At 42.0% G+C, this 14108-nt stretch overlaps 1 protein-coding gene across 3 annotated transcripts in view; it reads right to left on the reverse strand.

Annotated features, from left to right (window-relative positions):
- LSP1 (lymphocyte specific protein 1) overlaps positions 1-14108 on the reverse strand; it is a 113779-nt gene that overhangs the window by 39551 nt on the left and 60120 nt on the right. For all 3 annotated transcript variants that reach the window (XM_077460725.1, XM_077460727.1, XM_077460726.1), the window contains exons 2-3: positions 7035-7175; positions 2001-2247 (exon numbers count right to left, since the gene is read on the reverse strand). In XM_077460725.1, the coding sequence (XP_077316851.1) occupies positions 2001-2247; positions 7035-7175 (388 nt within the window). The remainder of the gene's footprint in view (positions 1-2000; positions 2248-7034; positions 7176-14108) is intronic.

Genomic DNA, 14108 nt, shown 5'->3' on the forward strand with positions numbered 1-14108 from the left:
AGGAACACTGGAAATGCAATGGTAGACATAGCAAAACCTTTTCATAGACAGACAAATGCTTCCCCAAGAACAGGAAGACATCTGCCAAAGTGGAACTAAACTCTCAATTACCCATTTTAAATCCTTATGCTGCTAGTATTCAGGGCCGCTGATAAGGCAGTACAAGCCCCCCCATACTAGGCCCAGGCCTCATCAGTTCAAAAGGGGGGGCCCAGGTACCTGCCAAGCAGGAGCCCCAGAAGGACTGCCTTATTGTTGACACTTGTGACTCTTGTGCAATGCTTCTTTCAAAGAAAAGAGACATCCCCAAAAAGACTCGCAGCTGTAATTGCAGTGAAAGGCGGTTCTACAAAGTATTGATTTAGGGGGCTGAATACAAATGCACGCCACACTTTTCAGATATTTATTTGTAAAAAAAAAATTTAAAACCATTTATCATTTTCCTTCCACTTCACAATTATGTGCCACTTTGTGTTGGTCTATCACATAAAATCCAAATAAAATACATTTATATTTTTGGTTGTAACATGACCAAATGTGGAAAATTCTAAGGGGTATGAATACTTTTTCAAGGCGCTGTATTGTTAAATATATACCCAAATTCTTGTCCATAAAGCACCAGATTGCATCTATTTTTATTTATACTCTGACTCTTGACTGTGAATTGTAAATCTTGACTACAAACACAAAATAAACACGAGGCATGGGAGCCATGCTTTCATTACAGCTTTCATTACAGCCTAATTCAAAGGTGTTTTGTTTCATAACACAGTTCCTTTAACAGTTACAATGTTTACTATAAATACTAGTAACATTGTACTTCACAAGACCTTCAAAATATACCTTTTTTTTATACTGTGTACAAAATAACATTTTGGGTTTCTCATTCTTTTCTCTTCTGTGTGCATTTCCCCTACCATATGGGAAGCACTGCAAGACAAACAGGGGTGCTGATTAATTGTTAATGGCACCCCAAATGCATCTTGCAAACAAAGCACATTTTCAGCCACCAAGCCACGTAGTACCGCAGTACCATGCAGTTTGGTGCGATTTGGGGGGACGCCCCCCTGTCAAAACACAATAGCTCAGCGGGGAGTTTTCTGTACTAACATTGGATTGTTAGTACAGGATCTCCTCTTAAGATCTTCAGTTTTTTTTTTCATTCAGCCTGCTGGGTTGAACCAAAAAGAACTGATAGTTAGGGATGAGCTCAGGCGTGTTTGCATGCTCTATGTGCTGAGCCCACCAGGAAGTCGGCGCATTGCTGTGCTAATTACAGGCAGTGAGACATTTCCCCTGATACGCGGCTGCGGAGATCGGGCAATGTCTCACTGCCTGTGATTAGCGCAGCGCCGCGCTGACTTCCTGGCAGGCTCTGCATGTGGCGTATGCGAACACGCCGGAGCTCATCCCTACTGATAGTGTGTACCAGGCTTGATCAGACAGGTTTGAATACCTTTCTACTCAAAGTTGAGTGACATCTGGCACCATCCTACATCCTCCTGCTCGGTGTTGTGCATAGATTTTGCATACACTTTAACTTAAAGTTGGCCATGCATGTGATCATTTTCAGTCAATATCAACCATTTTCGTCTACTGGGACTCACAAATATGAGCAATTTCTGCAAAACCAGCCTTCTGTCAGGCAAGCGTTAACTCGTCCACCAGAATTTGATTGGTTGTGAAGTTGAAATCGGGTAAAAATTAAAAAAAAGCTATGGCAGTTTTACTGACCGTGATAAGATTTCTCTGCTCAGTGTGAACAGGGGAGCTTCAATCTCATCTCCTTGTAGTAAATCACAACCACCACTTTATGTCTTCCATTGCTTTGTGATTTTGACAAAAATGGAATTAAAAGTTCAATCACTCCAATAAATTGCCACATGTTTGGCCAGTTTAGAGAAGTTACATTGTCTTTTTTATTTCTGACTACTCTCAATGAAATGTATCATCCTACAGCAATAAAACCTCATCAGAGTTGTTCTCCATTGTCCCAGTACCTCTACTTCTTCATTGCGGGTTGTTCCTTCATCTTCTTCCTCCACCCGGGCTTCTGTGTTGTATGTATGGAGCTCCTCGGTGGCTCTGGTCTGCTCTGTCTGTTCTTGGTCTGTAAATCTGGGCTCTTCTTGCTCCTCTGCAGCCTGCGCAGCTCCTCTTAGCTTCCTCTGCACCAGTTTCTGAGACCAGTCGCTGAATCCCTCATCTTCCTCCGTCTCCCAGGGACCAGCTGGCTTCAGCCCCACACTGAAAATCACACATCATAAATATGACTTCATACAAAACTATTCACATCTGCACTTCTAGAATAGACCATCTGCAGAAAAACAGAAAGATCTATCTTTCTTCTTAATTAATTCTTTTAGCTTTTGATTTTTGTGATGGGGCACTATTCCTCCCACTAAAAGCAATGATAGGCATTGTTTATTCTCACTGATAATGGGGCATTTTCTAATTTGACTGGGCACAGTCCAGCCCTCCTAAAGCCTTAAGGCTCGTACACACGATCTGACTTTTTGACAACAAACATGCAAATTAGCTGTTTTGGAGCAACATCTGACCATGTGTACGCTCCATCGGACAAAGTTTTTCGGTTTTCATCTGACTTTTGTTGGCTGTGCGAACAGACAAACTTTATAACAACATAAGTCCGATGGAGCAAAGTCCGATCGTGTGTACACAAAACAATCGGACTTTTGTACAAAGTACAAACACTCATGCTCAGAACCAATGCAAAAGATCAGACAGCAATACAGAAGTTGACCAAAGGTGGCGCTGGAGTAATTGAACGTCCTCTTTTGAAGTGTCGTCAGTACATTGAAACGTTACTACATTCGTGTTTGTTGCCTAAAAAGTCAGATCGTGTGTATGCAATACAAACTTACGGCCAACGTCCTTTGTACAAAAGTCCACGGGAAAATTTGTACAAAGTCTGAATGTGTGTATGGGGCTTTAGGCCTCTTTCACACGGCCGATCCGTTCAGGTCCGCCTGTCAGTTTTTCAGGCGGACCTGAACGGATGCTCCATAGAGGTCTATGGAGCGTCGGATGTCAGTGGTGACATGTCCGCTGCCATCCAAACCAACTCCAATCCTAAAAAAGTGTGACGGATCGGGTGACAATGGACTCTGCGGTCCGTCCTCATCCGATCTTCCATAGGGGAGAGCGGCGCTCTGACAGGTCCGTGCGCAGTGTACAGAGACGGACCTTTCATCTTCCTGCTCAGCGGGGATCAACGGAGCGATCCCCACTGAGCAAGCGGATATCCACGGGTTGGTTCATCACTGATCCGCCCCGTGTGAAAAGCCCTAAAAGACAGTAAACTGGCCCTTTGTTTAGAAAGTTTGGAGACCCTTAAAAGATATATCTAAACCTAAGAATAATCACAGTTTTGGTGTACTTATTTTCTTTTTTTAAAGTGGTTGTAAACCCTTACAAACCACTTTGACCTACAGGTAAGCCTAGATTAAGGCTAGATTAAGGCTTACCTGTAGGTCCAAGAAATATCTCCTAAACCTATATGGTTTAGGAGATATTTGCCCGAAAACAGGCACCGCTGTCTACGGCGCATGCGCCGTAGACAGCGGCGCGCAGGCGCACTGAGCGCGGCATTCTCAAAGACGGAGCTGCCGCGCGTGTCGGCTCCCGTGCGCATGCGCGAGAGTGACGTCATTGCGGCTTCGCCGAATGACAGCGGCGGAGCTGCGAGACCCCACCAAGAAGATGGATGCGGCAGACTACAGGGTACACCGGTGACTTCGCTGGCTCCTGTGTCAGGTAAGTGACACATAAAGGACTACTATGCGATGCATAGTAGTCCATTATGCTTTGCCTTTGCAGGGAATGAAAGAGGAAGTAAACTCATCAGGGTTTACTTCCTCTTTAAGCTTTTCATCTATGGCTGGCTTAAGAATTTCTCAACAGTCTCACAGAGGTTTATTTACTAAAACTTTCAAATCTGGTGCGGCTCTGCATTGAAACCAATCAGCTTCCAGTTTTTTTTTTGTTTTTTTTTGTCAAAGCTTAATTGAACAAGTAAGAAGCTGATTGGCTACAATACACAGCTGCACCAGATTTTGCACTCGAGTTTTAGTAAATCAATCCCACAGTGTCTTTGTCCCTACACAGGCTATATCTCATTAACATACAATGCAGGAGGGCATCTTTTTTTTAATTTTTAATTTTTAACCCTTTGTTGGAACAGACAAGTCTAGTCAAGTCTAGTTTACACCTGATGATTTAGAACTGTGAACACAAGTACAGACAGGGTTAATTATGTCAAACATTAATCCACAGCCCCCTTATAAACATTACATAGCATTTTTTATGTTAACAAGAACATGTAACAAATATGAAGTAGGCTGCAAAAGTGTAAACACGCTTTAAAAAGTATGTTGGTACATAAGGAAAGAAAGTCGTGGAAAACTTCTGGAGACAAACCTCCTGGAACTGCAGCTGCGGATTAAGCAATCACGAATGCAATCATGGCAAACAAGCCATTTCCCAGCTTGACAACACATGGGAGAAGAATTCCCCAAACTGGGAAGGATGATTCCGCAATCTCATTTTAACTTGAACAAATACAAACAAGAGATTAGCATTCAAAGACCACAAAAAGCTGCAGGTTTCCAATTCCTGGAAGTCCGCAAGGCTGAGATAAGCTGGCCAAACATGAGCAAATCTTTTTTTAAGACTCAACAAATGACCTGGTATCTCCAAACAATTGTTCAGCAACAGGCATCTGACCATAGGATGTCAGATGATTGTTACTTCACCAAGGCAGGCAGGATCTGATGGACTTCTGATTTCTTTTACGCTAGATCACTGTAAAGCTGGCCATAGGTGGTTAGATTTATGTTTGAACAGTCATAGAAAAATCAGTTGTCAGAACTTTCTTTCTTGCCATCATTGAGTCAACTAATTTAAAAAGCCCTTAAAATTTCATCCAGACTTGCTATTTGAAAGGAATCTCAAACATATTAAAGTCTAACTCCACCTTTAGCAAAATGGAGACTGCAAAATCTGGTGCAGCTCTGCATAGAAACCAATCAGCTTCCACGTTTTAGTGTCAAAGCGAAGTGAGAAGTTGATTGGCTACCATGCACAGCTGCACTAGATTCTGTGTGCGCCAGTCTTACTAAATGTCCCCCATACTTACTATTACTTAACTTAGTTCTAACAGGTTGATGCCGATCTCTTACCAGCACTGGCATCTTCTCCCCAGTGTTTTCCATTTCAATTGGCTAACAGGCAGGTAAGTCTGCATGTTTAAAAAGCCTGCCTGTTTTAAATTTATATTTATATATATATATATATATATATATATATATATATATATATATATATAGCCCTATTAAGCCCTATCTAGAATGCTTTAACAGATTTTATTAGAATATGTGCCATTTTTCCCAAATGAAAACCACATTCACAATTAGAATTTATTTTTCCTATTCTGCTCCTTTTGAATGTTCTTGTCACTACAGGCGAAAACAAATTGACTTGACCCCACTAACCATAAGAAAATCAAATAAACGTTTTGAAAGCTAAAATCTTCATACAAAATTTTACTGGTGTACGGTCAACTTAAAGTGATATTATAGTCTTGTTTTTATTTTTTGTTTAAAAATAACAAACATGTCATACTTACCTGCTCTGTGTAATGGTTTTGCAATGTCCCTCGCTGGCACTCCTGGCCCCTCCCTCCTGCCGAGTGCCCCCACAGCAAGCAGCTTGTTATGGGGACACCCAAGCCGAGCAGCTGCTCTGTGTGTCCATCTTCTCTCTTCTCTTTGGCTCACTGACTTTGATTGACAGCAGTGGGAGCCAATGGTGTCTGATGCTGTGTCTCAGCCATTGAGAAGAGAGAGTCCTGGATAGCCAAGGCTCTCAGGCAAAATCACTGGATCGGAGGGGGCTCAAGTAAGTATTAGGGGGGCTGTTGCACACAGAAGGTTTTTTATCATAATGCATAGAATTTGGCTCAGTTCAGCGGTCATGCTTAGCCAGTAAAAAAGACCATGTAGGTAACCCTGGTGCTGTCATATCTCAGGGCAGAAAATAACAACAAAGTTTTCCAGCTTGACAGATAGTTATTTCCCCACCCGATTTCTTCTACCCCACAAAGTTTGCGAGCCCACTGAGCTGGAAATACAATAGGCAATTAAGAGCTGAGTGCATTTTCTGGCAGATCAACAGGTCTTTTTCTGTATTTGCAGGGTTGTTAAAGTGATAAAACATGGGTGAATGTGGGTATATGGCAGGCAAGTGCTTCCTATGTGTTTTTATTTTGCCTTGACATATGTTTTAAAAAGGCAAGCGCCACACGGTAGGTCCAAAAACCTGTATCATGTAATAGTTTGGATCCATTAATACCAACCTCAAGCATAATTTTGGATTGACTAACTATATCTTCTGATTAAACAATAGCTTCTGCCAGGTTCCAAAAAAATGAAAAAAGTCAGCAGCTACAAAAACTGTAGCTGCTGGCTTTTAATAAACAGGCACTTACCTGTCCAGCCTGTTTAGGGATCCAGCACCAGGTTCACATGGGCCAGTTTTTTGCCGATCTTCGTGTCCCCGGGGTATAGGCACTTATTTTTAATGTTTTACATAGCTATACCTACAAAAGGGGCCCAGCCTGAAGTGATCTAACAGGACCTATTTTTCTGACTAAATTCCCACTTTAATTTGCGACTGATTGGCATTGCCACCTTCATACTTTGACCCCCTGTGTTAACCTATGAAGACATACATACGCCTCCTCCCCATTTCTGAATTTCCTCTTGCATAAGCCTTAGCCCCTGTACACAGGTTCGGACATTCCGACAGAAAAAGTCCGATCGGACTGTGTTGTCGGATAGACGGTGTGTATGGGAGCTTAGTCTGCACCTGACATCATAGCGAGGAGCACCCATCATATAAATATGGTAAGTTCTTTATTATGTGCGCCCAATGCAGAAAGTATTATCGGGGGGATTATGCATGGGTTCAGGGGACTATAGGGACCAGAGGGTGAATTTTGTGCCCACTCTTACTGGTTATCTGTCTGTGTGGAGTTCTCCTCATCCAGGTCGTCTGGAGACTGTCCTTCACTTCCCAGCTGCTGCTGTCTCTCTCTTCTACGACGCTCCCGTGCTGTTTCCTCCTCATCTTCCACACTCCACTGAGTGGTCAATCTGTCATACACAAGAAAGTAAAAATTTCAGTTTAATTCAGTTAGATCACAGTTGTATCAAAACAAAAGGTATGCAGTGTCTTAAAGTGAGAGTAAACTCCCATGGTTGATAGTTACCTACAGGTAAGCCTATAATAAGACTTATGTATAGATACTTACTGTATCAACTATTCAACTATCTGCACATGAACATGTTTGGGAGATATTTATTTCTGAATGGACCAGTGACGTCCCCGGCACATACGCTCTGACGAAACGGCATGCCCATGCCGTTCCTCCACAGTCCTGTTCTGTAAATGGCAGCTACTGTGTGCATGATGGAGGAAGCTAACCCGGAAGGAAGACCTGGTGAAGATGGAAGCCCTGTTGCGAGAGGGCTTTGTTTTAAGGTAATTTTCATGTAATGTCTTAGTATGCGATGCTTTAAGCCTAGTACAATGGGGCTGAATGTCAGGTGACATTGGCTCGTTCAATAAAAAACGGCCAACAGGTAAGTCCACAAAGCTGGAGTTCTCCAATTAACTAAGAGCATGAGTTTAGATTGTAAGCTCCTTGAGGACAGCAACTGAGGTGAATGTGCAGTATGTAAAGAGCTGCATAAGTTGTCGGTGCTATATTAATACCTAACAAAAAAAAACCGTGGCTAAAAACTCTCAAATTTATTCTCATACAAAGGGTCACTTTTGTATAACTCATTTATATTGCTGTTGTATCCTGTAGAAGGAAACCCAAAGTGAACTCCCCCTCGACTTTTGCTTCTGGCCTTTTTAATACCCCAGAAGGGTGTGTTGCCAGGGAAATAAGACTGGCAGCTGAGCAGCAGTGAGCCATTAGCTGTCCCTGGCACACCCTGTCCACTCCCAGGAATCTGTGTCTTCTGGCATTGTACACATGCGTGTTCTCACGCATCTGCATCCTGCTGACCTCTGACCATCACATCCAGTGGGTGAACAGTATTCCGTAATGATACAGTACACACATGTAACCATTAGCTTCTAATAGAAACAATATGCCCTTTGAGTTTATACCTACACAGCTTACTGCGTACTCAAATCCTTCTCACAGTCATGTTCTACTATTTACCCAACAACTTTGTAAAGGGAGTTTACAACTAAGATACCGTGCTCTTTCAGCATAATCTTGTACTTCTCACTTGCTTTGTAATTAGTTTGTACTGCGATGTGTGATATATCGGTGCTATATCCACTTCAGCCCCGGAATGATTTGCCCCCTTAATAACCAGGCCATTTTTTTGCGACACTGCATTGCTTTAACTGCCAATTGCGCGGTCGTGCAATTCTGTACCCAAACAAAATTGATGTCCTTTTTTTCCCAGCTTTCTTTTGGTGGTATTTGATCAGCTCTGCGGTTTTTATTTTTTGCGCTATAAACAAAGAGCGACAATTTTAATTTTTTTTTTACTTTTTGCTATACAAAATAAAAAAAAATGATTTATCAGTTTAGGCCAACATATATTCTTTCGACATATTTTTGGTAAAAATCGCAATAGGCGTATATTGATTGGTTTGTGCAAAAGTTATAGCGTCTACAAACTACGGGATAGATTTAAGGACTTTTATTGTTTTTACTAGAACAAATTTGACCCCAAATTACGCTTTTTTGGGACCAGTGACATTATTATTACATTGATAAGTGTTATAAAAATGCACTGATCAATGTACAAATGACACTGGCACAGAAGGGGTTAACAATAGGGGGTGATCGAGGAGTTAACTGTGTTCCCTCCCCGATCACTGGGAACAGTAGATCTTTGACGTGTCCCCTGTCAGAACAGGGAATCATCTTGTTTACAAAGACAGTTCCTGGTTCTGCCTCTGTAATAGGTGATCGCGGGTCGCCGGTGGACATCGATTACAGTACAGGTACGGCGATTCAGTCAGGAAAGCCGACCTGCCGCAGTATATCTGCGTGAGTAGGTTGGCAAGTGGTTAAACATAACTGGAATTATTAAATGAACAATATAAAACATTAATTTCATAGAAATGGTAAATTAAAAGTATAAAAATTAGACAGATATGGGATCTCCTTGAGAACAATAGATTAATTTGCCCAAACACACGACTATGGGGGTTATTTACTAAAATTGGACAGTGCAAAATCTGGTGCGACTCTGCATAGAAACCAATCAGCTTCCAAGTTTTATTGCCAAAGATTAATTACATAAGCAAAAAGAAGAAGCTGATTGGCTATCATGCACAGCTGCACCAGATTCGGAATGCTCCAGTTTTAATAAGTCTACCCCTATGTGACTTGGCCGACAGACAGAGGAGGGTTAGGTATGGTCAATTACTTTCTTCCCTCTGTTCAGTTAGAAAGAGGAAAGACCTGCCTGTTGTACAGAGATTTTCCAAACATTGTGTCCCATAATGAGTGATAATAATGGTCGAACGCAATTGTTAGCTTCCCTCCCACTGGATAGCCCTGGAGAGTTCAATCTATACCAGATGTGATATATCTTGTAGGAATAGGCCATATACATTACAATTTGAATGGACAATGACCTTTAGATCTACAATATGTAAAGACTGAATGCAAAGTAAATGGATTATTTAGGTAGGCCATAATGCTACACAGTTGTAGAAGATGTTGTACAGATAAGGAATAATTTACCGACTAATTTTTAATTGAAATGATAATTGAATGTCATGTAAATCCTAACGGTGAACTTGCATGTGCTTCCTTTTGGTCTGTTAAATATACCACTGAAAGTCTTTTGTTCTATCCGTTTGCAAAAGCCAAAAAAAAGTGTTGATCCTGCCAGAAATCTAGTGATGTCATGTGAGTCTTCGGCACTGCTAATTAGCACAGTTCCCAATTCTCTGTGTGTTCTACAGAACACCCCCCCCCCTTTAATTATGGTGATCAGAAGCAGGGGAGGTTTTCTGAAATCTTAGTGCCAGAGCACGTGCAAGGATTTCTACCTACACAGGCGAAGGTGTATTATGAGACAGAGAAAGGGACTAAGGACAGAGATTTCCCAGTCCTTTTCTCTGCAGTCTCAGCCACACTTGACAGTGAATGAATGGGAAGGGCTCTGTGTTGAGTGGCTCCCTGTTCAGTCACAAAGTGAAGCCTAGTAAATACAGCAGCGATTGGCCCCGAAGGAAAGGAAGGGGCTGGTAAATTACATATTTACCTGCCCCATCCCCTGCTCTCCATCCTGAAGATCCCCCTGTGTGCCTGCAGATGCTGGTGAGAGAGGAGAAAATGGAAGCCAAAAGCCAGACACAATTATCACATGGTTGATGTTAATATGGACTTTGCTGTTTAGTTTAAACACTTATGAAGGATTATTTGAAAGTTACGGAGCACGAGCACTTTATTTTCATATATATGGACTGTTGCTGTTTACTTTAACAACCTCATTGAGGACTGAGTGCAATATCATGGAGCACAAGCACTTTATTTATATGTTGTTATGCTTAAGACATTTATGTTATATATGGTGTTTATTGGATTCCTGTATTTATATTAGTACTGTTTCCATATATATATATCAGTGCTGCACAGTGTGATTTATATTTTTATATATTTTATAATATGTATATTATTATTATTCAGGATTTATATAGCGCCAGCAATTTACGCAGCGCTTTACAATATAAGAGGGAGACAATACAGTTACAATACAATTAAATACAAAAGGATTAAGAGGACCCTGCTCAGAAGAGCTTACAATCTAAAATATGTATATGTGTGTGTATATATTATATGTGTGTGTGTGTGTGTGTGTATATATTATATGTGTGTGTGATATATTATATATATATATATATATATATATATATATATATATATATATATATATATATATATATGTATATGTATGTATGTATGTATGTATGTGTGCTGTGAACAATGCTCGTGCCGAAACGCGTCTGTGTGTTCTTTTTAACATGGTCTTTTGAAATAAAGATACAAGACTGAACTTCCAAGAATGCAGACTCTTCAGTGTTTATGTATGTTTCGATTTGGGATATGGGAAGGACATGCTGAGCCAGAGCACCGGGACTAGGTGTGCTACCATCTACTTCAGTATCCGGTTTTCTCAGTTCGGAGCGGTGTATCTTTGTGTTGGATGCACCCAATGGATCCAGTGCTGTCCAGCTGAGAGCTTCTTCTGTTCTCAGTCCCGCGCCGCCATGTTTTCTTGTGATGTCATTGCTTGTCTACCAGCCAGCACACCTCCTGATATGCTAACAGGCCTGCCCCTCCTCCTTTCCCCAATGAAAAGCTATGCCTCCTGGGATATTAAAAAAAGAGGTAAACAAAAGAGAGGGAAAAAAAAGCCCTATTCCTGCAGAGGACAGGAGGAGGGATGGAGAGGTGGGATTGTGCCTGGGAGGCTGAAGGTCTGCTTTATCTTGGCACCGGCCCTGGGTGTCCTAGGGTGAGCCTACTTAAATATAGTACAGAAAGAGAGTGTTGTCACCCCAGAACAGGAAGTGTGTTATTGGTAGGATTACCAGGTAAAAATAAGGAAATAAAGCCACGATTGAAAAAATAATAATAATAATGAAGTCCCCACATCGAAGCACTGGTATGCTGCAATATTTAACTTTCTGTTCTTGCATGTGAATACTCTTTAGCTAGCATTTTTCAGTTTTTTTAAGATTCAGGTCTAGCTGCTCAATTTAACATCCCCGTCCGGAGAACTGGTGGACACGTGCCAGCAGCTGACCTTTCATGCATGCTGTCAAAACTTGGCACGGTGTTTGTAAAGGATGTAATACTTAACAGTGGCTTGTTGAGAGATAAAGCGGAATAATCCAAAGCTGTGAAGAAATGAGCGTTGCTCTGAGCTGTGCGCAGAGCAGATGAGGGTGTAATACTCTGCAGATTCAGCAGGCTGATTCATCCTCTGTTGATAATTGGCATGAATTAAAAACAGAAAAACTGACACGTAACCATATAACCCCTCTAGGACGTATTTTGCTGCAAGTATATTGGCTGTAATACAATACAATAAATGTGCTTTTATAAAATGGGTACCAAACCTAAACCCAAAGCTGCTCCATATAAAGAATCCAGTAATAACAATTACAGATGTACTGGCATGGCTTAACATATTTTTGCTCTTTAGGCCTCATTCACACAGTCATATAGTCTGTGAATGGGCCATGTGTTTATGTGGCTTGAGCCACCAGCTGCTGCATACAGGTAGCCCACTCAAGTATATGGAGGCGCAGCGGCTGCACAGCCAAAGATTTTGCCAAAATTGTGCCATTTTGGAGTTAGCAGGAAAGTGATTAAAGCGGATTACCACCCAAAAGTGGAACTTCCATCTTAAGCACTCCTCTCCCCCTGACATTCCACATTTGGCATGTCATTTTTTTTGGGGGGGGTATGTGTGCCCTTTTTTTCATGGAACTTCCTGTCCCACTTCTTGCTTCCTATTTTCGGCCGCCTAGGCGACTCCTCCTCTCGCCCTATGCGGCCCCTCCTGCCAGCAATCTTCAGGGATACAACTCAGGTCCCAGAAGATCGGTTGGCCAATAGGAGAACGCAGAGCGTCTCGTGCCTGGCCATGAAGCCGTAAACTGTCACGACTTGGCGCCCACAGTTATGATGGCGCCGAGGAAAGGAGGGGGAGAGGAGCGAGCCTCCGGGTGGCCACATCACTGGACCATGAGGGCAGGTAAGTATCGGTTTATTAAAGGTCAGCAGCTAGACCTTTTGTAGCTGCTGACTTTTAATAAACAAAAAACGGTGGAACTCCAATTTAAGGCAGTATTTAAAAGGTGTAATGGGCTTTAAAGAGATGCTTTTGCAAAAAGCTATTTGTTAGAAAAGGAGGGGAGGGGGAAGCACACCTAAAAGTAGTATTAGTAACACAGTTTATTGCACAAGATACATTGCACTTACAAAATGTATGCAGAACACACACATTATGTTAAGAAATCGTCATCCTCAAAGGCTGCCGGGGTCCTGATGGCTGTGGAGGAGAGAGCTGGGACACAGGAAGTGACAGGAAGTCCGTGCTGCTCCTCATGTACCACACAGGAGGAAGTCATATCATCCAGATCCTGGAGAGGACAGGAGGATGGCTGGCTACGTGCTCGTAGCTCACAGCTCCTTCTCTGAGCGCAAAGCTAGCCATCCTCCTGTCCTCTCCACCATCTGGATGACATCACTTCCTCCTGTTTCACTTCCTGTGTCCCAGCTCTCTCCTCTACAGGCATCTGGACCTCGGGAGACACACTGGATTGTGTCAGCCTTTGAGGATGCGCCTCCCTCTCCCTTCCTTTTCTGTCCTTTTTTACAGAGTCTTGGACACACTGTAGGGATGGCTTGCTACCACCTAAAATTACTTTTAATCTTTCATTTATGACTTTTCTGCTGGATTTTGGAACTTAGCCACCTATTACAAGGACTATATCCACACACTCTTTCTGCCACTGTGGTGTAATTGTCCATATGTTGTGTGCCTGGTTGTTTCTACTTTTATTAAAAAGCTTGCCTGAGGGCAGAAGGCAGAGGCTCTGATTATCTATAAAACACTTGACCAATCCCCCCTTCCAAAAAAATGACCAGATGACATATTTTATTTGGAGTCGAATGGCCATAGCAGCCCTTTATTACAAGCCATTAAATACAACATTCACAAAAAAAACAAGTTTAATGCATATAATACAGTCAATGCATAACAAATAAACAAACCTCAGCTTATGCCCGGTCTAAGGTCTTTGAAGGCCTATATACTCACGATTAACCGGTTGTATCTGCCACCCAATAAAAGGCCCCCAGCTGCAACTACACCGCCTCAGGGGCAATTAACTACTTATGTACGACCAGATAAAACCCAATGAATACCCCGATGTTACCACCGTATTGTTAATAAGGGACACCCATACCTTAGATGGGCCCAACCCACAATTTTCCACAATTATTTAACCAGCACCACCTTCAAAGA

This window comes from Lithobates pipiens, unplaced genomic scaffold (genome assembly GCF_037356315.1).
Source record: "Lithobates pipiens isolate NorthernLeopardFrog02 unplaced genomic scaffold, aLitPip1_a1.2 Scaffold_10, whole genome shotgun sequence".
In the NCBI taxonomy this organism is placed as follows: domain Eukaryota; kingdom Metazoa; phylum Chordata; class Amphibia; order Anura; family Ranidae; genus Lithobates; species Lithobates pipiens.